Source organism: Dreissena polymorpha, chromosome 4, assembly GCF_020536995.1.
Source record: "Dreissena polymorpha isolate Duluth1 chromosome 4, UMN_Dpol_1.0, whole genome shotgun sequence".
Lineage (NCBI taxonomy): Eukaryota > Metazoa > Mollusca > Bivalvia > Myida > Dreissenidae > Dreissena > Dreissena polymorpha.
In genome coordinates this window covers 85,169,412-85,194,581 of record NC_068358.1, presented here as the reverse complement: position 1 = coordinate 85,194,581, position 25,170 = coordinate 85,169,412, and the positions used below count along the sequence as shown (strand labels likewise).

Here is a 25,170-nt window from a genome sequence, read left to right as displayed (position 1 = left end):
TCCTCTTCTTCTTGAAAAGGAAAGAGGCCGCCACGATCCGTTGTCCGTGTGCCTCCCACCCGATGAGCGCTCTCTGTGCCGACTTGGAAAGGATCAGAGCTACTCCAAGGGCTACTCCCAAGGCTACTCAGGGCTACTCCCTACGTTGATTTTTTACGTATAAGTCTACAAAAGCCTTATCCGGCCAACAGTTTTGAATCGTGGTGAATCATTAACCAATAAGCTAACGACACAAGCCGTGCGAGCAACATATAGTTACTAAAGCGCTTATATTTGTGACACGATATTGTGTGCTTTCGGTTAATGATAAAGTTAGATTTTGCACATGATATGATGCCCGTAGTTTAGAATTGACTTGTAATTATAACATTAACTATATATGTTCGAGGGATTGTTTTTTCGAGCGACACATTTTGGTATTTTATTTTAAGAATAACCTCATAAACGAAGTTATTGCTAATAGTTCAACTTGAAAAATGTATTCCTTATATTGACCTTTGAACTATACACACAGATCTTTTAACAAAGATGCACTTTATCCAAAGCTGACATTTAAAACAGTAAGTGTAAATCTGAAATTTGATCTTCGCACATGGGTCTTGCATGCGATTTGCAGTCTTGATGTGGTGAAAACATTGGTGTAAGGTTATTTAAGAATCGCAAAATTTTCCGTAAAAATGCTTAATGTACAGATACGACATTTCATTCCTCTTATTTACACGTGGCCGATACATTTATCATTGAATGGTCTGATTTATCTTAAAGTAAGTAAACGGAAAAAGAGCTTGGTAGAATGGTTTTGCGGGTTAAAGAAGTTTGTAAATAATTGTTCTGTTTTTAATGTCTTATCAAATTTCGATATTATAGGTTTACTATAGACGTGGGGAGATAGCAACGGGCAGTTTAATGATTTATTACAGGAATATTGTTGCTTTTATAATGTCAGAGTTAGGCAAAGTAGAGCTTCACGAAACAGTGGAGGCATTTCAGTTTTTGTAAAAAGTCACTTGACAAAAGATGGCTTGGTTACACGAATCTGTTCAGATTGTGTTGATTGTGTTGTACTTCGTTTAAAAGTTAGCTGTTTCAATTGTTCAACTGACATTATTTTGTATATTGCGTATGCATCACCAGAAGGGTCACCTATACATGAAAACAGAGATGATATAAACGGAATTCGTTCGAGCATACTTTACTAGAACTATGCTGAGCACATGGAATTCATATACTTAATGGGCGTGTTACGGGTGATCCAGATGGTGAGTTTACATGTATTACACAAAATGGAGCTAATTTAGTTGATTATCACATAATTTCAACTTATTTATTTCAATTTGTAACGAAGTTTAATATTCTTTTCATCGACAAATCTGACCATTTCCCTATTTGCGCTACTATGATTTTTCATAGAAAAAATTGTAACCCGAATGTCGATCCACCTACTTCTCATTGATTCGAAAATAACATCACTGAATGTTATATTAAACTTGATAAATTTAAATGGAATGATGCGCCTAGGGATACATTTGTTGAGACTTTTGTTAATATGTATCACATGTATAAGGATGACATTTTACATCAAATTAGTGTAGATATAAACCAGGCTATTCAAACAATAGAAGCACTTTATAAAACTGCTGCAGGAAACATGAAAGTCCATACTATAACCAAACGACGTAACGTTTATGAACGGCAAAATAAACCATGGTGGGATAATGAATGTAATATTTTGAAACATCGTAAGTATAACGCTTTGAGAAAATTTCGTTTCACGAACTCAAGGGAAGATTTACATAAACGAAAAAAGAAAATTTAAGACGTGTAAAACCAAGAAGGAAAATTTCCAACTGAATATGAGAAATAGGCTATGCCAGGCATGAAGTAATCCAAATTTATTTTGGCAAACAATTAAAAGTGCCAAATCTTCACATTCTAGTTACCAGCAAAAAATCAAACAAATTGATTGGCTAAATGATTTTAATCAATTATTATATCGAGAAAACATGCTATTAATTAGAACGTCTGAAGAAGCTGCTTTACCTGAATATGATTTAGTTCTTAATAGCCCTATAACACACGAAGAAATAATGATAAGTATTAAAAAATTAAAACTGGGAAGGGCGCAGGGGTTTGATGGTATGGGTGCTGAGTTTTATAAAAACACCGCTAATGTTATATGTCCAGTATTTTGCTCGCTTTTTAATCACATCCTAAATACAGGAGTATTTCCTGACATATGGGGTAAAAGCATTATTGTTCCATTACACAAAAACGGTTCTAAAATGGAACCGACAAATTATAGAGGTATTTCATTGACAAATGTTATGTATAAAATATTTGGAAATATTGTAAATTCACGACTGTGTACACGGTCCGCAAAATTTGGTAAAGTAGACGAGTCGCAGTCAGGTGTTCGTAAAGGTTATTCTTCAATGGGTAACATATTCGTCTTACAAAGCATGGTTAAAAAATATATCACTAAGCCAGGAGGAAAATTTTATGTCTTCTACGTTGATTTTCAAAAGGCATACGATGGGATATTGCACTAGAAACTATTTTAAATAATGCAGAAAATAGGTTTAAAAGGAAAACTATATAAGGTCCTTGTCTCTATGTACTCAAATTTGCGGAGCCGCGTGCCTGTCATAAATAACAATGTCACTACTGATTTTAAGTGTAACATTGGTACAAGGCAAGGGGAAGTAACTAGCACGATAACTTTTAATTTTAGTCATAACTGAGTTATCCCTTTACGTACGTGACCGAGGCCATCAAGGAATTTTCATTACTGATTATATTCCAAAAATACAGTGTATATATTTGCGGATGATGTAGCGGGTTGCTCTGAACCCCCTATAGAACTACAGCGTCAATTGAATAGTATTTTTGATTTTCGCCAAATAAGTGGCATGACTGTAAATGAAAATAAAACCGAAATAATTGTATTTAGAAATGGTGGCGCATTGCGGTCATATGAAAATTGGTTCTATAATGGAAATCGTGTTAATGTTACATCAGTGTACAAATACATGGGATTATTGTTTACTCACAAATTAAGTTGGTCCAAGGCTAAAGCTAAGTTAGCAATGCAAGCAAACAAATCCATTAATGCGATCAAAAGCTACCAAGGATATTTTGGAAAATTTGACCTTCAAGAATATTTCAAACTTTTTGACTCAATAGTAAAGCCAATTCTTACATATGGGGCGGAAATTTGGGGATATACCTTTTCTGAAAACAAAACAAATCCAGACTCAGTTTTGCAAAGATTTTCTTGGTCTAAATAGGTCAACCAACAATTGTATGGCTCTAGGGGAGGTTGGTAGATTAGAATTATGTGTAGACTATCATTTTAAGTGTATTAAATACTGGTGCAATCTAATTCACATGTCATTACATAGATACCCCAAAACTGTTATAATATGTTGAACTCCAGGATGAAATCGGAAGGACCAATTGGGCTACTTCTGTTAAAAATCTGTTATTTAACTATGGTTTTGGTTATATCTGGATTTATCAGGATGTTAGTAATGTTGAAGTATTTTTACAACTTTTTAAAGATCGTCTTATTTATAACAGGCAAAAATGGTAAGTAAGTTTATTCGACTCTTCTAGATGCGAAACATATAGAATGTATAAATCATTACTTGAACCAGAAAAATATATTTCGCTTAAAATACCATTTTACAATAGAAAAATACTTGCAAAGTTTAGATGTTCCGACCATAAGTTTCCTATTGAAACTGGACGACATGTTGGTATAGCACATGATCTTAGATATTGTACACATTGTCTAAATGTAGAAAACACTTTTGTTATTGAAAACTAATTTCATGTATTTTTTCATTGTTCTATATTTCACGAAGAACGTAACATGTACCTTTTTGGTATAGTGGAACAGAGAAGAAATCGATTTTATTAATCTGATAAAAACGAAAAATGATCCAAAATTGAAGAACATAGTAATTTTCATATATTTCTTAATGCGCAAAGCACACACATAAAACTATTCACAACTCATGTATATATTATGTGACATCTATGTATATTGTATTTTGGCCGGTGGCCTTTAATTACGAAATAAATTGTCTTGTCTTGTCTTTTGCACACGAGACGTCGTCTCCACAAAGTGAACTTTTTGATGTCTTGTTAAGTTCATGATTACTGATAATGTTAAAGGGATCTTTTCACGCTTTGGTAAATTGACAAAATTGAAAAAAGTTGTTTCAGATCCGTAAGTTTTCGTTTTAGTTATGATATTTGTGAGGAAACAGTAATACTGAACATTAACCATGCTCTAATATAGCCATTATATGCATCTTTTGACGATTTTAAAACCTAAAAATTATAAAGCGTTGCAACGCGAAACGATTGAATAATTTGGAGAGTTCTGTTTTTGTCGTTAAATTTTGTGAAACTACGAAGATTGCTTATATAAGGTATAAAATACGTCACGAATGTGTACTCGGCGGAATAGCTCAGTAGGCTAAAGCGTTTTTACTTCAGGACTCTGGCAGGACTCCAGGGGTCACTGGTTCGAAACCTGCTCCGGGCAATGTTCTTTTCCCTTTTTTAATTTTTTTCTTGATTTTTTACTGGAGCTTTTATGATCCAATGTTTACATTTATCACTATATAGCATTTAATGAATAAGTTAAAAAAATGCCAAAATCTGTGAAAAGGCCCCTTTAATAGTCCGAGTAGATGTTACGATCGCACTAATTCACGCACGAACATGCACTCAACTATTGCCGCATCTACCGGTATATCAAATTTAATTAAAGTTATCTCGACAAAAACAAGTTAGTTTGGATGATCCCACGTATAATAGAGCCATAATGTTCTATTTGATTGTTATGATGTAAGAGATAAAAGAAAGTAAAATACTAAATTACATAGCACATGTCTATAAAACCATAAAACAAGTGTACTATATATCAAGTTCAAAATATATTTGTACCAAAGACAACGTGAACAAGATATTGAATATATAATGGAACATAATACATATAACGCTTGTATTGTGATGTCCAATCGTTGAGTCCAGTCAGATAAGCGAAAATAGAAAACACAACAAAAATACACAGAAAAATGAACCCGCTCAATTAATCAACCAATCACAAACCAGAGTTGTTATTAGCTGCACAATGCTTAATGCGTAATTAACAAGAACATTGTCAAAACATAACAAAGTCATATACATAAATTGTTTCAATATATATTTTTCCATTCATGCTTTACAATATACAAACCATAGAACACTCTCATATTATAATACTATACGTTCAGAAATGTATGACTACTTAACAGTATGTTTTATAACATATCACGCGAAATTAAAAATATTTGGAGTTCATGAAAATTATGCAACTAGGACATTGGTATATTATCATAGGATATTCTCCTTTCCATGAGGTGACTTGGCATGTAGCATGCCAGGTTGAACAATTCATTCCTAGATACCTTGCGCAAATTATCCTAAACTTTATATAAACACAATGCAGAATATATAACAAAATATATAAAGTATGTATATATACATAACAAACGAATCATATAAAATACATGTAAAATTATCATTTGCTAGGCAACAATTATTAATTTTAATAAATTTTATTTGAGCCATTTTCTTGCCATATCAACAAATATGTTATCAAATCGCGTTTTAAATAAAACAAAAGTTTCACACGTTTATGGATTACATTATAGTTTTATTAACTTAGGTCTTTTCATTATATTTCAAAATATATGCATACGCAAGAAACAATAATTAAATGTAAGATATAAAACCTTCATTTTTTCATGTTGTGACGTTAAAGTTATTGCAGATTTGAAACGGTGTTTAAGAACAAAACAAATGTAACTCGAGAAACACCAATGAGAAGAATTCTGAGAAAAATGTTTTCGAGACACGATTGCTTCGTTTGTTTACTACAATGTCATTTCAATTGATGAAAGCAAAGTTCAAAAACAAGTAATGCAGTAGTTTGAAACCGGTTTTGATAGTAACTCGTGCTTATCATATTTGTTTTTATATGTGTATGTCAGAACAAAAAACGCTGTAAAAAACAAGTAATAATTCAATGCAGTTGAATGGGAAAATAATTAGTAGCACGCCCATTAAATAGTCATGTATCACCAATTCGATGCATTCAAACATCCGTATTTAAAAAACAACAAATTATTCATGGTTTAATATAACTTGAACATCTTATTTAAATTGAAACTAGAACTTACATTGTGTAAGTATTTCAATCATACAGAGTTACGCAAACAGTGATTCTCAAAAGGCTTATGGTTGAAACAAGAAATCCTTGTAATTTTATCAATACATGTGTGGCAAAACAAATGAAGACACTAGAATTATGTTTTAAATACACAAATGCTCCAGCTCGTTCGGACGACGTGACTTTTTGAGTTATGATCCGGACAAAAATAAAGGAAAAGATACCAGAAGGGAATAACTCTTAAATATGGGAGATCGAGTTACCAACGGGCAATTACTCTTAGAATAGGACAGCACGATTCATTAAAGCATACTTAAATATAAATTTTCAAGATGATATCTTTATCATTTGTCGAGATACAAAAATATATAAAAAAAGAGCACTAGAGTAGCGGATTACGTATCCATATGAGTCAATGTCAAATCATTTAGATGTAAACAATATATGATATAATACACTTTAATATCTACATTAGACGAATAGAATTAACATTGTTCTTTTACCTCAGAAGTAAACATGACAACATAAAATGATACACAACTTATCGCCCTCTTCCACCTTATTTTATTTAACATGTCACATTTTGTCATGGGAAATCAAAATATGATCGAAGAGGTTCACTCACTTCTTGTAACAATAATCATAAACTCGTTTAGTAAATGTGTTAATACAAGTTTATTTAGCGGGGCGAAAACGTAGACCGTGAGTTTTGGTTATATGTACATGTACATGTATTTGTGTCGAGAAAACAAACGAATATGTATTCGAAATTAACATGTTTTATTCTATTGATCGTGCAATACTCTCAAAATATTTCCGTGTATTTCACGGGCATGCATTGCGATAAATCACGCATGCTGCTGAGGGTTAATATTTATATTTGCAACACTTAAATGTGATTACGAGGAATTTAATAATTGAAAAACAATTAGTTCAAGCTATATGAAAATATGCAGTTTGGAAGCAATACTCTGATGTGTACCCTATTTGACGAAATAGTACTCTTTGTGTACTGATTTTTGTTTGTCATTCTCCAATAGTTCGAAGTCTGCGTAATTTGTCTCCCCGTTATTATCATTTTCCTTTTCTTCGGTCAACTTGTTCTTTGCCTCTGATGTAGAGGCATTGTCATCGGCTTCTGCATAATTTTTCTCAACTGTTTCGCTCTCAGATATTACATAAGGCGATGCTGGGGACATGGGGCTGGAGTTTTGCAAACCAGTGTACAGATGCTTATCTTTCATCTGTTAATTAATTTAAAGACACTATAGAGAAAATAAAACTCCTGCGGAATCACTAGACAAAAATAACCATTCGGCCAAACGCCGAACAATTGCCAAAAACAACACAAAACAGTTAGAAAATCAAAACACAAAGCCTAAAATGATATCATTTTATTGCACAGTTTTGGACCGGACAATTAAATCATTGGGGTTTAGACGGCGTCAATATATTCAGATGTCTCATTTATCCGTGAACATTCAATCACCTATACATTAACACGTTTTATGTATAAACTTTGAACGCGATTGCCATTCAAAATGTTTTCTATGTTATCAGCTATATGGCAATTATTAATTTAACTACCTAATTATCATTTCGTCTTATGGACATGTTTTATTCAACTGCTGTTCGACTAGTTAAAACATACGTTTGGCAATGCAAACAAGATCAGGAAGATAAGTTGCTTGTATTTTCAACTCCCTTGAGTCAGATCTTAACCTAAGTTATTCGTGACAATTACGAATATAGATAAAACGTTGTTCGAGACAACGAATGAATTTATATTAACCGGTATAAGGTATTTTTTAACATAATTGCGTCAACCTAGAAGCATCCATTAAAATTATACAACAAACCTGGAAGGACGTGTACATTGGTGTCGCCTCGCGCTCTGAAATGTTGTCAGGGACGACCTCATATTGAGCGTAGTTGTTGTCATGAAATTCTACAAATAAAATATATCACAACTGTCATTGAATGCGTTTGGAGTTTAACAACACATCATACATGTTGATACATCTATTTTGTTAGTAATGTTGTAAATAAAATCATGTATGCGTTTTTAAGGCGACACATTGTGTATGTCTCCGTACACACCATGTGACAAATTATGTTAAGAATATTTTATATCATTTCAGAAATGACGTATGAGTTACTGTTATTAAATATAAGTCGGTTATGGAATGTTATCAAGCACTTACCTTGCGGGCAATACGATGGTTGAAGGTCATTTCTAAACATGAAATAACTCAGTTATCAATATTTTGTTAACTATAAACTGTTATCAATAACGGTGATTTCAGTAAAATTATTTTGATTATATGTTCACACTTTGGTTATTATCTTTAAATCTCAAAACAAAAGTTATGTTTGTGAAATGTATATACTTACTGTTGAACGTTTTCCAAAGTCCTCTCTACTGTCCCTACTTAATTGAGTTAAAAAAGGTTAATTACTTATGAACATTTATTTTCATGATTATTCAAGTAACAAAATGAAATAGCTGGTGAGATGGGCTAATGTAAGTTTTACACCAAGCGTATATATAACATTGAAATAGATGTTAGCATCCATTATTTGTTTTCCCGATCGCCTTCACAAATCAGTGCACTGCATACAATACAAACACTCAACATAAAACACGGATTTAAATTTAGGCCACCGCCTTTGAAAGGTCAATCCAAAGCATCAGGGATTTGATTCGGTTAAGTTGGTTAGTCGGAACTCACACTTAGCCTAAATGTAACCGCGCAACACACATGTATACATTTGTATAAATATCATTGGATCGCGATTGAAATTAAAATAATACAAGAGTAAAAAGCTGATTCAGTTTAAACCTATTTTTTTAGCTCGATTGCATCGAAAGCGTTAAGTACTAGACTTATTTGAAACGCTCTCCGTTTTCTGTGACTAGAACCAGTGCTTTGGTACTGGGGGAGATCTAAATAAACTCAAACACAGTGGTGATCGAACCCATTACTTTCCGGTCGCTTGGTAGACACCATATCCGTTATGCCAAGGCGACCTAGTTTAGTTGTACTTTAATTACATAGTGGTTACAATATACATGAACAACAGAATAACAACTTGTTGATGCACGGTGGAATGAAATGAGTACACGTATCGGCTTTATCCCTCTCAATACCGTCTTGTTGACAAGATTTCAGAACCTATCATATAGTACATTTTAGAAATGATTCTTACTTTTCTTCCTCCGGATACACAACCAAGCAATGGTGACGCCAACTAACAGCAGAAACAATCCCAAAAACGTTGCAATCCATATAACTGTCGACGACAGCTTTGTATCTGCCTTGGCTGTGACATTAATTATAAAAGTTATTGATTCTACTATTTTCTAAAGCATATCAGTATATAAAGAACTATTTTATAGTATAGAGACTGAAGTCAAAGTCTGCACTTATTAACACCTGATCTTTTGGTCACGTATTAACCAGAACTTTCATAATCCGGAATCGAATCCTGGCACTCATGAAAATCACTTGTTTTTAAACCCTCAATTCAAAATTGTATATACTCTGAAAATGTATTGTCGTCATCATTGTGTTTCCTTAGCATTTACCACGAATCACGAATTAATGTAGATATGAATAATTCTGAATGTATGATTTGCGACAGTAATTGATGCTTAAAATGTTGGCCACTATCATTAAATATTACTAATTCAATATTTTTATGGTATTGTTCATATAAAGCCATAGTGTTACATAAAGTCATAAGTTGTGGTTTTTATGTAAAAGTTATCGGCATCATATTCTTAATGACGAAAATCATATTTTACAAACAAAGGTAAAACTTTTGACTCTGAAAATGTATTGTCGTCATCATTGTGTTTCCTTAGCATTTACCACGAATCACGAATTAATGTAGATATGAATAATTCTGAATGTATGATTTGCGACAGTAATTGATGCTTAAAATGTTGGCCATTATCATTAAATATTACTAATTCAATATTTTTATGGTATTGTTCATATAAAGCCATAGTGTTACATAAAGTCATAAGTTGTGGTTTTTATGTAATAGTTATCGGCATCATATTCTTAATGACGAAAATCATATTTTACAAACAAAGGTAAAACTTTTGACCTGCAATTTTATGCCATTGTAATAAACAATAATAAATGATATACGTGCGTATTCTATGCAATGCTTTTCTAGATATAGTGTGATTTATTAATATTTTAATGTTTAACAACATATTTATAATAATTACAAAAATGTCCCTAAAAAAGTCAAAAATTATAGCAACACCTTTGTTATTTTTTCACAATCCGAAAGAATCTTCTCGTGTACTTATACAATATATTTCATAGTTTGTTGTCCACTTACGAATGGCTAGGGTTAATTATGCTATGGAATTAAATCACGAGTGCGAATCACAATGGTTTGATACCATGTATCTATAGAATTTAGGGGGGTTATGTTGAGAGCAAATTATGGTTACCGTAGTAAATATTTGTTCGATTCAAACATGATATTTATGTTTATTTAAATTTGAAGCTATTCTATAATTACTATATTTTTTCGAAATCCATCAATTTTTCTCTAGAATCCGTTTATAACAGCTTCTGAACAAGATCCGTGGATCATAACTAAACACACAACGTAAACTGCATTACAAAAGATTAAGCCGTCATGGCGTCAGATCGTTCACTATAATGTCATATTTATGTGTGCTACAGAACAAGTATCGTGCTGGGAAACACAAATCACACTACGAGATGCTTTAAGGTCTTAGTATGTTCTGAACAGGAATATTCACAGACATTAATTGGTTCCTTGAATAATTGATATTTATTATGAAATGTCAACGAATTATCATGTGCATGGCAGCAGTAAAATATGTTTTTAATAAGCACATATTTGGATTTAAAATACTGGTGATATGTTCAGCCCCAAGAATTTATATGTACCCTCGGGATTTTGTCACATTCACTAAATACGATTGAGCATGCTGTGTGCATTAAAGATAAATCATTTTAGAAATAACATTTTGTAATATTTTCCAATCGATTTTTATGCATAATTACAATTTTTGAGCAAGATTGCTACTTTGACATCTTCCTATTTAAACGTTTACGTGAATTCTATTAGTTTATTCATAATTTATCCAAATCTATACCGATATCGCTGTACATTATATTTGCCCATCCATATATTTGGACATGAACTTGCAAACACGCGTTTGATCTTATTTACATTTATGGTATATTTATTTTATGTTTGTGTTTTGTTTCAATAGTTAACTTTGAAAACTTACTTTCATTACACGCTGTTCCTTTCCATTCGTCTTCACAAAGCTCTTTTCCACATGCACCCGTAACACTGTCACATGGGCCCACAAGGCAATGGCATTGCTTGGCACAGTTTACGCTGTACTTTCCGATCGGGCAATCTGACAACAAAAGCGTTTGGCGTATTCATGATTTGATTGTAAGCATATGTATACAGTGTCGTCTTAAGTTAAAATAAATGTACTCTTTTTTTAAAATACGTCAATAAACTTGAACGGACACTATATGACACTGTTTTGAAACACAATATATACAAGTTTTCACAATATATAAAACAAAACCACTAAATTCAAACTTTTATTTTTTATTGATCATTCGTATTGAAATCAATACTTCAATGAAGGGTACGCTATTGAATTAAACTGAGCATTTCACAATACATTAACAGTTTACTAAGAAAATGAGTCAATATGTGTCCATTGTTGTTATATTGGTTCAAGGTTTCAAACACACGCATATTATATACTATAATTGTAAAAGTGTATTTGTTCATTGGTTCTAAAAGGATTACAAAGTTCCTTTTGCGACTATCTACATTAACGTCTTACTTTTGCACTGATTATGTAACTATTTTATGTGAATTAGGTATTACAGTTTTCAACGTAATAAGACAGGACAAAATAAACTGAATAAGAAACAATCTGCAAAAATGTTAAATACGTGATTGTTATATGTAATCACTGGAGCAGTTACAGTGTCAATTAAATCGATATTATTTTACGGATACATAACGCTAAGCAGCAAAGTACATTACCTGCCTGTCGGTAGATCATAATCTCGCACAGTATCTGACTATAATCACTCCACGTAAACCGTACAAATTGTATTTCGCGTGGAGGATGTAGCAACTTCTCCGCAGTAGTCTTGCTTTTCCAAGTAAAGTGTTCATCATGAAGCGATTCTTCCCTAAGACCGATTGACAAAGTGATGTTGTCAACTGACCCACTAATATCTGCTAACAAGAAACAAGAATATAGTCTGCACCAAAATTCATTAACAACACACACATTTATATTGTGCCAGTATATCGTGTGCATATAATTTCTATAAAAATACCCATTTTCAGTGTGCTGGTATATTTGACCTATCCGGTTTTGTATTTAAATGAATTAAAAAAAAAATGAAGCATGTAAAACCACGTCTGATGTGTTTTGGACAATATTGGCAAGCTGTTCGAGTTCAAACGACAAGCGAGCGTGCAACGTTGTTTGTTACCGAATTTTCCGAACGCAGTGATACGAACCTATCGCATTTCCAACATTGACGTATAGAAATAAGGAATTAACTTATAGTTATTGCCAATACGACGTATATGCATGTTCTACTAGTGTAGGATCTGTAGCTATTGACCAAATGAATATTTGTTTCAACGAATATGATGTCACATTTAAAAGCAACCGTTTCGTATAACATGGAATACCGAGGAACAATGCCAATAATAAAGTAACAATCTACGTAAAATATTACAAAATACTTAGAGTCTATTATTTAAAACATAATTTCGCTGTTTACGAAATTTTGTGCTGTCGAAAATAAATGGTTTCACAGTATAAGCAGAAGAATAAAGACTCGTTTAAAGTCAGTTCTTGTTCTACCGTATGTAAGAGGTGTATGTGTGTGTGGGAGGGAGGGCGGGGGGGGGGGGGCACTGGCTGTTTGACCATAACAAACCGTGCAAACAAAGAGCTCTTCAGGATTGTGCTAAACACGATTGAAACTATGGATATCGTTGCAAGATCCAGCACGATATGCACTCAAACAACGTGCAATGACACACACAACATTTTAAGTATTCAAACACTGTTGTCAACACGTCTACCTGTTGTCAACCTGACTACATGTTGTCAACTTGTCTGCCTGTTGTAAAACCTATCTACCTGTCTACATGTTGTCGACATGTCTACCTGTTGTTGACATGTGTTATAACTTCTTCAGAATATAGACACGGCTTAGCACAGGTACAGAGGCCCGTTGAGTGAACGTTTGATACTCCATACAAAGAATATATGTTAAGATATTTATAGAGAATAATATGCTAGTTTGGGATAAAGATCAAGTTTATCATGCGAGGCTTAGCGCCGATGTAGCGCGAGGCTTGCCGAGCGCTAACATGGTTCGAGCCGAGCATGATAAACTTGATCTTTATCCCAAACTCACATAATATTCTATTTTCCTATTATTTCTTCCCTATTTTCCATTAATTATTGTCAAATATCGAGTTTTTTTTGACGATTTTGTTTTTCATAGTTGACAAAAACAGATTCTCTAAGTTTTGGAAAAACCCAAATCTGTTCGAAAAATAGCCATAGTATAAAGCCCATGTTTATACGATCGTTGTTATACTATCGATATTCATCTGGTAATAGGATAAAAACTTTATGGACGTGTTAAAGTGTTCTTTTTGCAAACTGTTTTAGATTCATCTTTATGCATTCCCGTAAATTAGAGCGATTGTCAGCGGACTTATATAGCGCATATACATAAGTGCAGTATAGCCGTTATATTTTTTACGCATATACTCAAACTATAACAGTCATTGCAGATAACGAATACACCGCAGTTACCCAGTCCAAGAAGTAGCAACATTTAACCATTAGTAAAATTAATATAATATTTTGTTATTTCAAGGGCACATAACCCTGCAACAAATAGCGTTTCAGACAAAACAGTTTCGTTTTGATATACATAAATCTTTTTACGACACAACGTTAGTATGTACAATTTCGTACATATAGAGATGTCCCCACGTTCAAAGACACACCACTCACAATAAAGCGCAACATAGACAATATAACGTCTTTCACGTTCATACTAAAATCAAATTTCTTTTTGATACACATACAACTGTTTGTGATAAAAACTTCGCGGTAAAAATAATGTAAGTTCCAGAAATTTGTTTAGAGGCACATGTCTGTGCCAAGAATATTGTGATATATACACAAAAATAACGTATTGCACTTCCGAGAGAAAAGTTCACAACAAAACGTACGCATGTTCAATGAAGTAAGCATACAATTTTTCGCTATTTTTAAACGCTCATAACCTGTGGGAGCAGTGATCTAATGGTAGGAATGCTGGCTTAGGATCGGGAGGTCCCGGGTTCGAATCCCGCCCTGACCGCTGGAATTTCCTTGAGCAAGAAATTTTTCCCACAACTGTTCCTCTCCACCAAGGTGTATAAATGGGTACCTGTTAGGGAAATAAGCCAATGTGCCGTGGCGCCAAGATGTTAACGGACGACTTATGACCCAGTGATCAGGGTAAAATAGTGCTGCAACAATATACCGGTATATCGGTATATATCGCAATACGCAATCTGCATATTGTATTGCGATACGATTTTCATCATACCGGTACAAAATTTTTACAAAAATTAATTCACATTTCGTCCAGAAAAGCCATCCAAAATAATGATAACAAGGTAAACAAAATAAGCAGTGTAATTTTTTGTTTCGTTAAAATAGCATTCTGAAAAGTATATTATACGGAGTAACGTTGTTACATCGGAGCATTTGTTCGATGCTTTTGAACAGATTATCGTTGAATTAATTGCGCACAGCTGTAAATGTTTCGTTCGATTCTAAATTGAGCATTTTTAAATTTGTAATCCAAATTTCGGAAATACGCTTCAAAATTTTAATGCTAATGTGACAATAAAAAAATATAGCGTCAAATAAAAAGTGCTTTATCCTTTGTCTCAATAAAGAGCGCGCGAAAATGATACAGACATGTAGGACATCGCATGGAAAGTATGGGTGTATTTTGTGTTGTATAAAAATGGGAACATCACGTCAGGTGAATTACGCGTGTTCAGTGGAAAAAAAATGCCTGGGTTGGACGTTATTTCATCACATCTTTAAATAGTAACAAATGCCAAAATGTATTTGATATATAAGAAAAGTTGCGAATGATTGTGTGTCTTGTTATTCTTGAGCATATTTACCGGCATATAGTAAATATTTACCAAAATTTGCTTTAAAACTGGAATATTCGGGATTATCGGATAATTGGCAAGTTATAATTTGGGTACAAGTTAGCAATATATTGCGATATATTGCAATACGGGTTTTTTTACTGACAATATATTGCAATACGGTTTTTGGCGTATTGTTGCAGCACTAGGGTAAAACTGTAAAGCGCCTTTGAACGCACATCTCGAGTATGAAAAGGGCGCTATATAAATGTGGTATAAAAAATAAAAAATAAAAAATAACTTTGCAGAAAATCACAACTTACACGAAAATAACTCCTTTTACTTTTACATGGTATAACTACAATTCTTTAAAATGTACTTCTGATACACAGAAAGCTGAAATAGACAGACCAACCGCCCGACCTTCCAACCGACCGACCGGACGACTGGGTTAATCAAGTATAATCCCGTTTAAATTCATGTGTGGGAGTATGGTAATAAAAACAAAAGCTTTTACAGTAATTTCAAACTTGTGTCCCCCTGTATCTGCCGTGTTGGAATTTCGTAATGACCATTACCATGCATTATAACTAACCGGGTACATACCGTAATCTAATAAGACAATGCTTGCTTGAGAAAGCGTAACTGTTCATATTTTACATGTACTACATAATCATACCATTTGCATAAACAAGAACTCTTTCTACGAGATAAATCTTGTCCAGTGTCAGCTGTAACCAAGAACTTAGCGTTAGGACGGCGCAGCATTTGCAGTTCCAAGGATCAAGGGACTTGCCATTTACTCCATCATTCACTTTATCTGCATTGGTAGTATCTGTATTGTATATATGTGCATTTGTTGTCACGTTGATGGATGAGATAGCGATCCGAATCGGGTCTGAAATATAACAAATATCGACATTTACTTGATTTATATGTAGTAAAGTATACATTTTGCTGTAAAGTTTACATGTATTATATTCAGACTATTCTCGCATCATAGTGGATTGGCTATCCACAATGAAATAATTCACAGTCTGATAAAAACGGTATCGTATTGTATGTGTAAAATACATCATGTTTACGAATGGTATTGTTTTCTCCATGAAGCTATGCATTACGTCTCTTACGCAATGCATTAACGTCGAAATAGCACATTTTTTAAAGACACTGTGTTGTTTGTGTAACCAACTGCAAAGTATGTTGTATTGTCAATAATAAGTTAAGTACATAATTATTTACTACTAAAGGGACGCACAAACATTGACCGGTAAAAACAAAGAATAACGGATAGTTGAGCAGTAAACAATATAAGATTTACCCATATGTTAATCAGTTAAATTCGTTATTGTAGTATATTAGTTTTTATAACCTGTTGATATATATATACTCCTGGAACATAATGTTTTGAACTTATTTCATTTTTAAATTATATATTTTTAAATCAGAAGGAACATAATTAGGTCCAGCCGACACCGTGTGTGCTGCAAATTATATTGTTAAAGGGGTTAATTAAAAAAAAACTCGCTATAGATGAATTGTTCATACACTACGTGGTTCATATATGTATATAAGTATTTTTAATATTCATTAGGTAATTGGTAATTCTAACATTTTATCCATAGTTTAAAATGAAAACAAAACTCTATGAAAAGTTGAATGAATTATATATCGTTAAATGTAATGTTATGTTATTAAATCTTCTAATAATAAATACGTTTGTTATAAGCTTATTATTCTTGAATGTATCAATCAGTCGGGTATGCGTCTACTTAAACATCATTATTTTAAACATAATTAATTAAGCTCGATTGTATCGAAATCCAAAGTATTATTGAAACGCTCACGAGTCCGTTTCCTGTGAGGCAACAGTACTTAGTGTCGTTTGGGAGATCTGAAGAACGCTGCTATAGGGATCAAACCTCCCGGTCGCTTGGGGTACACCATATCCACTACCCCACGACGACCAAAAAATACTTCAATATTTCTTGGCGTTTTGTAGATGCTGTATTATCGTTACAATAAGCTCATCAACAAGTAAAACAATGAATAGACATACACATTCTTGCGAAATCCTTCCGAATTATGTGTTAGCCATGGTGGGATAATACTGTAGATGAATTGTACAAAAATACGGGATTCAGTTAATACTTTTTCTAAAATGCACCTTTAATAATTATGAGACACTCAAACTTTGACAGTTGTATCGGAAGAAATAATCTGTGATATTGATGTTCTGATGCATTTAGTTAGTAACAGAAAGTGACGACCATACGGTGCAGTTGACATTCAGATCCGCATTGATTATTAAGATATGTACCATCAATATTGTTACAGATTACATTGTTCTGGCAATAACATATAGAGCAGCAGCTTACCAAATTGTGCCTTGATTGCTCAGTGTTACCATGTCGCATATTTTTTTATGAATGTTGAACGGCTTCGTTCGCATAGTTATATCGCATCTAAGTTGATAAACGCTTCGAATAGTTTGGTAATCCGTGTTACATATGTTTCGTTTTACATGAAGTAGAGTTTAAAATTAATCTGTTTTGAATTTTAAATCTGTTTTTTTCCCAGTAACGTTGTGCTAATTAAACACGCATGTCATTGTAAGAATTCCATTGTGTTTCCTGTTTAACTACGTTATGTCAATTAACACTGTTAACGTGAATTAAATTAATATGCTGAAATAATTTTCCAGATTTATACCGGAACTGCTGTACATTAAATACGTGTTCAAAAGTATCTTTGCATACGTAGGAATCCAAAATGGGTAATCTGTTGTAAGTTTTCTATAGTGTATTTTGCGGATGATACCATTTTTTAAAGTGCATTTTATGTGTTTTAGGTTCGTTTTTGTCTCCTTAATTTTAATTAAAAACTTACTTTCATTGCACGATATTCCTAACCATCCGTCTATACAGCCACCATTTCCACATGCACCCGTAACACTGTCGCATGGGCCCACAAGGCAATGGCATTTCTTGGAACAGTTTACGCTGTAACTTCCGATCAGGCAATCTGAAAAAAAATGTGGTGTATTCATGATTTCATAGTACGTTTATGTACATATTGTCGTCTTAAGTTAGAATGAGTTTAAAATGAATTTCATATACGTCTTTTTACTGGAATGGATACTATTTGATGATGGATACTTTTTAACGCAATACAACAAATACATATTTTCACAATATATACAACAAAACCACTTTAACCTAAATTTAATTTTTAATGATCACTCCGTATTAATTGAATAACGCAATCTATGATACACGTTGACTGCAACTGAGTGATTTCATAATACATGTAAACTAATATTTTGCAAATATAATGAGTCAATATATGTATATTGTTTCCATATCGGTTCAAGGTTTCCAATAAATGTATTTCATATACATGTATTAGAATTAAGAAAAAAATTACTTGAAGATTGACGTTATAAGAGGATCAATTAGTTTCTTTTGCGATCAACAGTATATACGTATAACTTTTTCAGTAGTTGTATAACCAATATTACATGAATCAATGAGTCGTGTTCTGAGAAAACTGGGCTAAAGGCATGTGCGTAAACTCTCGTCCCAGATTAGCCTGTGCAGTCCGCACAGGCTAATCAGGGAAGACACTTTCCGCTTTTATGGTATTTTTAGTTTCAAGGAAGTCCCTCCTTTCCGAAAATCAAGTTTAGGCGGAAAGTGTCGTCCCTGATTAGCCTGTGCGGACTGCACAGGCTAATCTGGGACGAGAGTTTACGCACATGCCTTTAGCCCAGTTTTCTCAGAACACGACTCAAATTATCGTTTGCTTCTACACCTTGTTCATGTGTTGTAGTTGTACTTGTTTCAAAAGTATTCGAACAAGACGGAATTACCTGCTTGTCGGTATATCATAATCTCACACAATATCAAAGCAGCACTATTTTCAGCCGCTCTAACGTGGACAAACTTGATTTGGTGTGGAGGATATAGCCTCTTCTCCGCAATGGTCCTGTTTTTCGAAGTAAATTGTTCCTCATGACTAGATTGTGCCCAAAGACCCATTGACAAAAAGAAGTCGTTAAAGTGCTCATCAGTACCTGCAAACAAGAAACATGTAATTAGTGTGCACACGAATTCAAAATCAAAACACATATTTAGTGTGCTCGTATATTTAAACTATGCGGTTGTATGTTAAATTAAATTTACGCTGCTCGCATTTTACTGACAAATGTGAGTGTAGGCGACCTGTAATCGCATATTCATTACGCGGTGATACGAAACTATTTCAGTTCCAAAATGGCGCACAGAAATACTGTATACCCTTATTAGTATTGTCCATACGATGTATTTACTTGATTTATTAGTATAAAACCAATCTATTGTAAATATCACATACCTAGTTGGTAGCATCCAAACATAGTGTCTTCTTGAAACACATAATACTTGATCAGAGAATTAAACATGATTGCTAAATGGTACGGATACAGGATTTGGGGTGAGCGATTGGGCCGGGCGGATTATTTTACCATAACTAAATCATTTAAACAGACAGCGAATTATTAAAAATTATTTTAATTGCAAATGTGATATAGAACCTGAAATCTTTGCATGTTGTAAGATAGTTATCTTTTGCGTTCGTATGTATCGATTGGTGTTGTCGACCGATATCAGATCTTGTCATCAAGTGTATAATTATTTTAGAACTAGGGCACTTAAAATCTATATACATTAATATTTTACTTTGTTACGATCAAACATGGTTACAGAGGATTATTCAGTTAACGTACGCGCTTAACCACAAAGCACAAAGAGTTTACGATATGTTAAGATATTAAAAACGTTTTAGACATATAAGAATGTTCAATTTGCATTTTTTTGTATAGATTTCAAATCATTCCCGTAAGTTATAGTTATTATCAATCAATATATCTAGTACATATACCGTAGGACATTATATCCGTAAAATGATAACTTTTAAGCATTTGCTACTTCTCATTGATTGAACAAAAGTATATGTTGATTTATTGAGTCATTGCCAAAGTTCATTGGCACATACCTCTGCATCAAACAATGTGAGAGATACAAAAACGTGTAGCATTTCTACACCGTAAAAAAACGCTCCCATAAAGTTCCGTGTTGATATACAGAAAAACTGTTGGCGACACAAAGTACGCATGTACAATTGTGAAAGTGTTCAAAATGTCCCAAAATTTAAGGACGAACAAGTCTGCAATAAATAGCGCGACATAGGCCTACCGGTCTTTCACGTTTACAAAGAAGCGACTAAACTTCTATAAAGTTTCATTTTGAATGAAATAAAACTAATCGCGACAAAAACTAAACGTGTACAATGATGTTTATCCCACTTTTACAGCGATTTCGGTTGATTAAAGCCCCATTGATTAAATTTCATCTATAATCAACGGCACGTGCTACGTTGTTAGGCTACGTTGTAAACAAATGTAGTTCCTTGTATATAACAACTAAATGTTATATTGATGTTTTAAAACTTTTAGATTTGCAATTAAATATGAATACAATTGTAATTAATATCTTTGTCACAGAACGATATTCTGATTTAAGAAAAAATGATTATTTGATCAGCGGTTATTTTTGGAACGCGGAGTAATACACTTACCTTGTTTACACTACAGCCGTTATCAAAGTACGACAAACACTCATGAAAACGCGAAATTATCCAATTAAACTTATTTTGTTTAAATAAAAAGGTTTACTGAATAAAGAGTGGGATAAATAGAATAATAGGTTAGTGTTGATTATAGATCAGGTTTATCATGCTCGGCACGAAAACGAAAATGCACTCACCAAGGCTCGTGCTTTTTGTTCTTTAAGCCTTACATGATAAACCTGATCTATAATCAACACTAACCTATTATCCTCTATACCTAAAATTAGGTCATTGATACATAACTCTGCACATAGTATCGCGACAAACACATACATAACGCATTGCTCCTCTGCCCCTCTACATATTATAAACAGTCTATATATAATCTATACAGTTTTATACTGATATCCAGAAAACTGATAAACACGTTTGCGACACAAAGTACACATGTGCAATGATGTAAGAATCCAAGTTCAATAGCACATTACTTAAAACAAGTATCGCGAAACGATAATTATGATTTCCATTTTTACATGGTATCAACACCAAACCTACATGTATACAGTTTATGTTGATTTACAGAAAACTGGACAACTGGATTGGGGCAAAAATACAGATTACGCGGACTTAAAGTAATGTATTGCACTCGTAATTTCCAACGCCACTTTGTCCGCCATGTTGGTAGTACGCTAGTGTTATTAAACTGCGTCAGAATTGACCTTTCGACAGCTAGAGTGAAGCCACGCCCACCGATTTCAAGGGGGGTCACTCCGCCGAAGTCCGTCATAAAAATGGCTACGCGAATCGGCCGCATAAGTGAACCAAAAAGGCCTCATGGTATACCAGAAAGGCCATACAATAGTTTTTATTATCATTGAATAGTGGTGCTGAATATAATTATCATATCTATTAAATAGTCAAAACTTTTTTATTAGTCTACTTAAAAGCCGTTAAATTAATCATCAAAGTCGGCAAAATTATCGCCAATTATCGCATACAGTATGAATTGTTCGTTAGTCACAATATTTTCCTTGAGTAATAGATGTTTCAGTTTTTTAATTAAAAGCCGTTAATTTTTGCAACCGATGGCAACATAGCAAATGTGGCACAGGTAAGTAAATTTATTATAATAGAAGACGAAGAACGTTTTTATTGAAATCCGATATAACACATATCTACAATGCGTTTGGTCAAAATGACCCATGAGCATTGTTATAATCGTAAAACATAGTCAAAGTCGTCAAAAAAGTAACATACACAATATATTATTATATATTATTATTTCCTCGTAAACTATCTTCTGCAATATTTAAAATATAAAAAGTTGAAAGAATTTTCATGTACAAAAAAACTCGCTAATCAGACCGGGTTTTCAAAGGGTCATTCACAGTTTGCGGCATCTGTTTTGATAACGGATTAGTAGAAAGCCCACATATGGTGTAAAATGACACTTATTGGCCCCTATTGATAATTACTTGCGCATTTTAAAATAGTTTCTTAACTTACATTAAATTTGGAAGACTTAAACCGAAAGAAATAAAAAATGTTTTATTCTATGTGATATTATTAAAAATAATAACTGATTGTCTTTATTATTACGCATTTCATTAGCATTAAAAAAATCTAGCAAAGTTTATAATGTCTTATTTATTTGCCGACTGCATTAGAATGTCAAATTTATTTAACGTTGGCCACCTTTGAAAAATGGTTTTAAATGTTCCTTTCTAATTTGTCTATATATAGGATAAACAAGTACAAAGTTATACTCTTTTTTATAACGTGTCCGTTGCAAAACTTACATTTTCTATTTTCGCGTAGTATCTTATTATAACGACTGTGTTTTGCTTTCGGGCGATCGCTTAATATGTTGAGATTAAGCTGTTCGTGTGGACGACCACAAAGACGAATCCAACGTTTGAATTTTTCAAGATTAGTACCCGGTTGAGGGAACGGAAAAAACGTACTTCCATCTTTTAACCGTTCTGGATACCTTGTGTCTGAATAACAAGTGCCATAACAGCACCTTTTAACCATTTTCTTTGTTTAAAACACAGAATTACGTATAAGCTTATGTGTCGGACAACGGCGAGTTTGACGGACAAAATGGCGGATAGTAACGGGCCTAATCTATGCTGTAATCTGATTGGTTAATAAGCCTGTCAATCAATCGGCTGTCGAAAGGTCAATTATCCGGGTACATACCGATATGTAAGAAGATACATCATGCGAGGGAATGTTTTAAGACTTAAGCGTGCATGTTTTACATGTGTTACATAACCATACCAGCATTTCCTGGTCCCCAAATAATAACTCGCTCCACGAGATAAATCTTGTCCAATGTGAGCTGCACCCAAGATGGGCTATATGGTCTAACTATGCCGGCGCAACATTTACATTCGGACAAATATCGGGGATATTTTTCATCGGTATATGCCGGTAGTACACCATCGTTCACTTTATCTGCGGTCATATTCCCATTCAAATATTCAATATTCACATTTGTTCTCACGTTGATGGCTGAGATGGGGATCCGAAAGGGGTCTGAAGTATAACAAACATTTACATTTACATGATTTTTACATGTAACATAAATATCGGTACTGCAATTTTTACAATAATTATTGTCAGGCTATTATATTATTGTATTAGATGAGTGATCAAATAAAACACTATGATCATGATTAGTGTTATTTTCTTTGTGATGTAATTCATAGAGTCTCTGAAACAATGCAAATATACATATCTGTATATACATGTATATACATATAAATTATGAGTTTGCGGATTGTCTGAAACCTTGCTTTAGGTTTTTTCTGTGTCTGTAGTTATGCTGTAATTTGTACATTTTGTCTCATGTGATGCTCTATTTAAAAACTAAAACTAAACACCATCGGGAGTTTTTGCGTTTCGTAATCTTATGTTGTGTCATTAAATTTTGTGATAATTAAAACAATTGTTACAGGATAAGGATTCCGTTTTTTATCGATCAGTTGAGTATGCGTCTCTATATATATAACAGCATGTTGCTCAGCGATTCCTAGATGTAGTATACCATTTTAGGCGTACATCTTGATCGACATTCAATATATTAATATACAACGTACAGACGATTGGAATGTGATTAATGGAGTGTGTAAAAATCTACTATTACTTCGTATTATCAAATGTTGATGAATTAATGTATATGAATGTATATATTAAAGAGAATTAAACGCTAGTCAATTCCTTAAATTGTGCATATTTTTCACATTATGAGTGCTACGTCTCTTCACACTCGAGGCTTGTGAGATACGCTGTTCGTAACACAAGTCCCTCGACAAATACTTTGACATTTAACAATCGGCTTCCATTAAAGTCCGAATGTACAATATTCATTATGCTGTGTAAAATATGGAAACTGGTTTAACTGCTTGCATAGCATATTGGTAAATATTATATTAAATAAGTCTTTGATCTCAGAGTCAACGCAGTGTAATGCATTGATGCCCGCCTTGTAATATTAGTTATTATTATCATTATCATCATCGGAAATGACAGACTATCGAATATGAATGATGCAAGTTGGAATCATACCTTCGCCTTTGCATACATTCAGAAAAAATCCGAATAAAAACAAAGTAGTCCTTTTTAGTGTATTCATTCTTGCAAGCTTACATTCTGTACAGGAGTTATAAACAATTTAATGCCTATATATCAACCCACTACTTATATAATTGACATCAACATCAATGTAAGTGAATTCGGAAACACAATCATTCCGATAGAAATGTTGATTTGGAATAGTTTTACAAATACTTTGTCCATTGGTTGTGAAGCTAGATAGATACCGAATAAGAGTGACTGCGGAAACGTACTCTTTAAAGGGTCAATCGGATACCGCAGTAATACGTAATTCCGGTGTTTCTCAGTTAAGATCTATGCTCTTAAGCTGCATCTGTGTCTTAAGTAATCCGGTCATTCTCTGCCTTAACTCCGGACCATTTCCTTATCAAGGTAAAGCACACATTTCCATTTTAATAAACACGTACTTATTATTAATAAAAAAAGTATTAAAGGTAATTGATTGTAAAAAAATTTAAGCTTCACAACTATGCAGGTTC

General features: G+C 33.3%; 1 protein-coding gene across 3 annotated transcripts; it reads right to left on the bottom strand.

Moving 5' to 3' along the window:
* Nucleotides 1-5,203: 5,203 nt before the first annotated feature.
* LOC127879549 (uncharacterized) lies at nucleotides 5,204-24,770 on the bottom strand. 3 transcript variants are annotated; one of them, XM_052426468.1, is made up of 12 exons: nucleotides 24,644-24,770; nucleotides 23,354-23,611; nucleotides 19,335-19,538; nucleotides 18,353-18,487; nucleotides 16,143-16,361; nucleotides 12,305-12,502; nucleotides 11,517-11,651; nucleotides 9,437-9,550; nucleotides 8,621-8,657; nucleotides 8,431-8,462; nucleotides 8,086-8,174; nucleotides 5,204-7,470 (listed from the first exon to the last, which is right to left on the bottom strand). In XM_052426468.1, exons 1-12 carry the CDS (start codon nucleotides 24,708-24,710, stop codon nucleotides 7,210-7,212), a joined length of 1,749 nt encoding a protein of 582 aa, XP_052282428.1. In that variant the 5' UTR covers nucleotides 24,711-24,770; the 3' UTR covers nucleotides 5,204-7,209. The 3 variants fall into 3 exon arrangements, with proteins under 3 accessions (XP_052282428.1, XP_052282430.1, XP_052282429.1); XM_052426470.1 differs by lacking the exons at nucleotides 23,354-23,611; nucleotides 24,644-24,770 and adding an exon at nucleotides 21,626-21,757; XM_052426469.1 differs by lacking the exons at nucleotides 23,354-23,611; nucleotides 24,644-24,770 and adding an exon at nucleotides 21,080-21,356.
* Nucleotides 24,771-25,170: the final 400 nt, after the last annotated feature.

Coding starts and splice junctions, on each gene's coding strand:
- LOC127879549 (XM_052426468.1), bottom strand. CDS start 24,710: ATGAATACACTAAAAAGGACTACTTTGTTTTTATTCGGATTTTTTCTG. Junction 12,503..16,142: donor AGTTCTTGTTTATGCAAATG/GTATGATTATGT, acceptor TCTTGTTAGCAG/ATATTAGTGGGTCAGTTGAC. Junction 8,658..9,436: donor GTGTATCCGGAGGAAGAAAA/GTAAGAATCATT, acceptor AACTCAATTAAG/TAGGGACAGTAGAGAGGACT.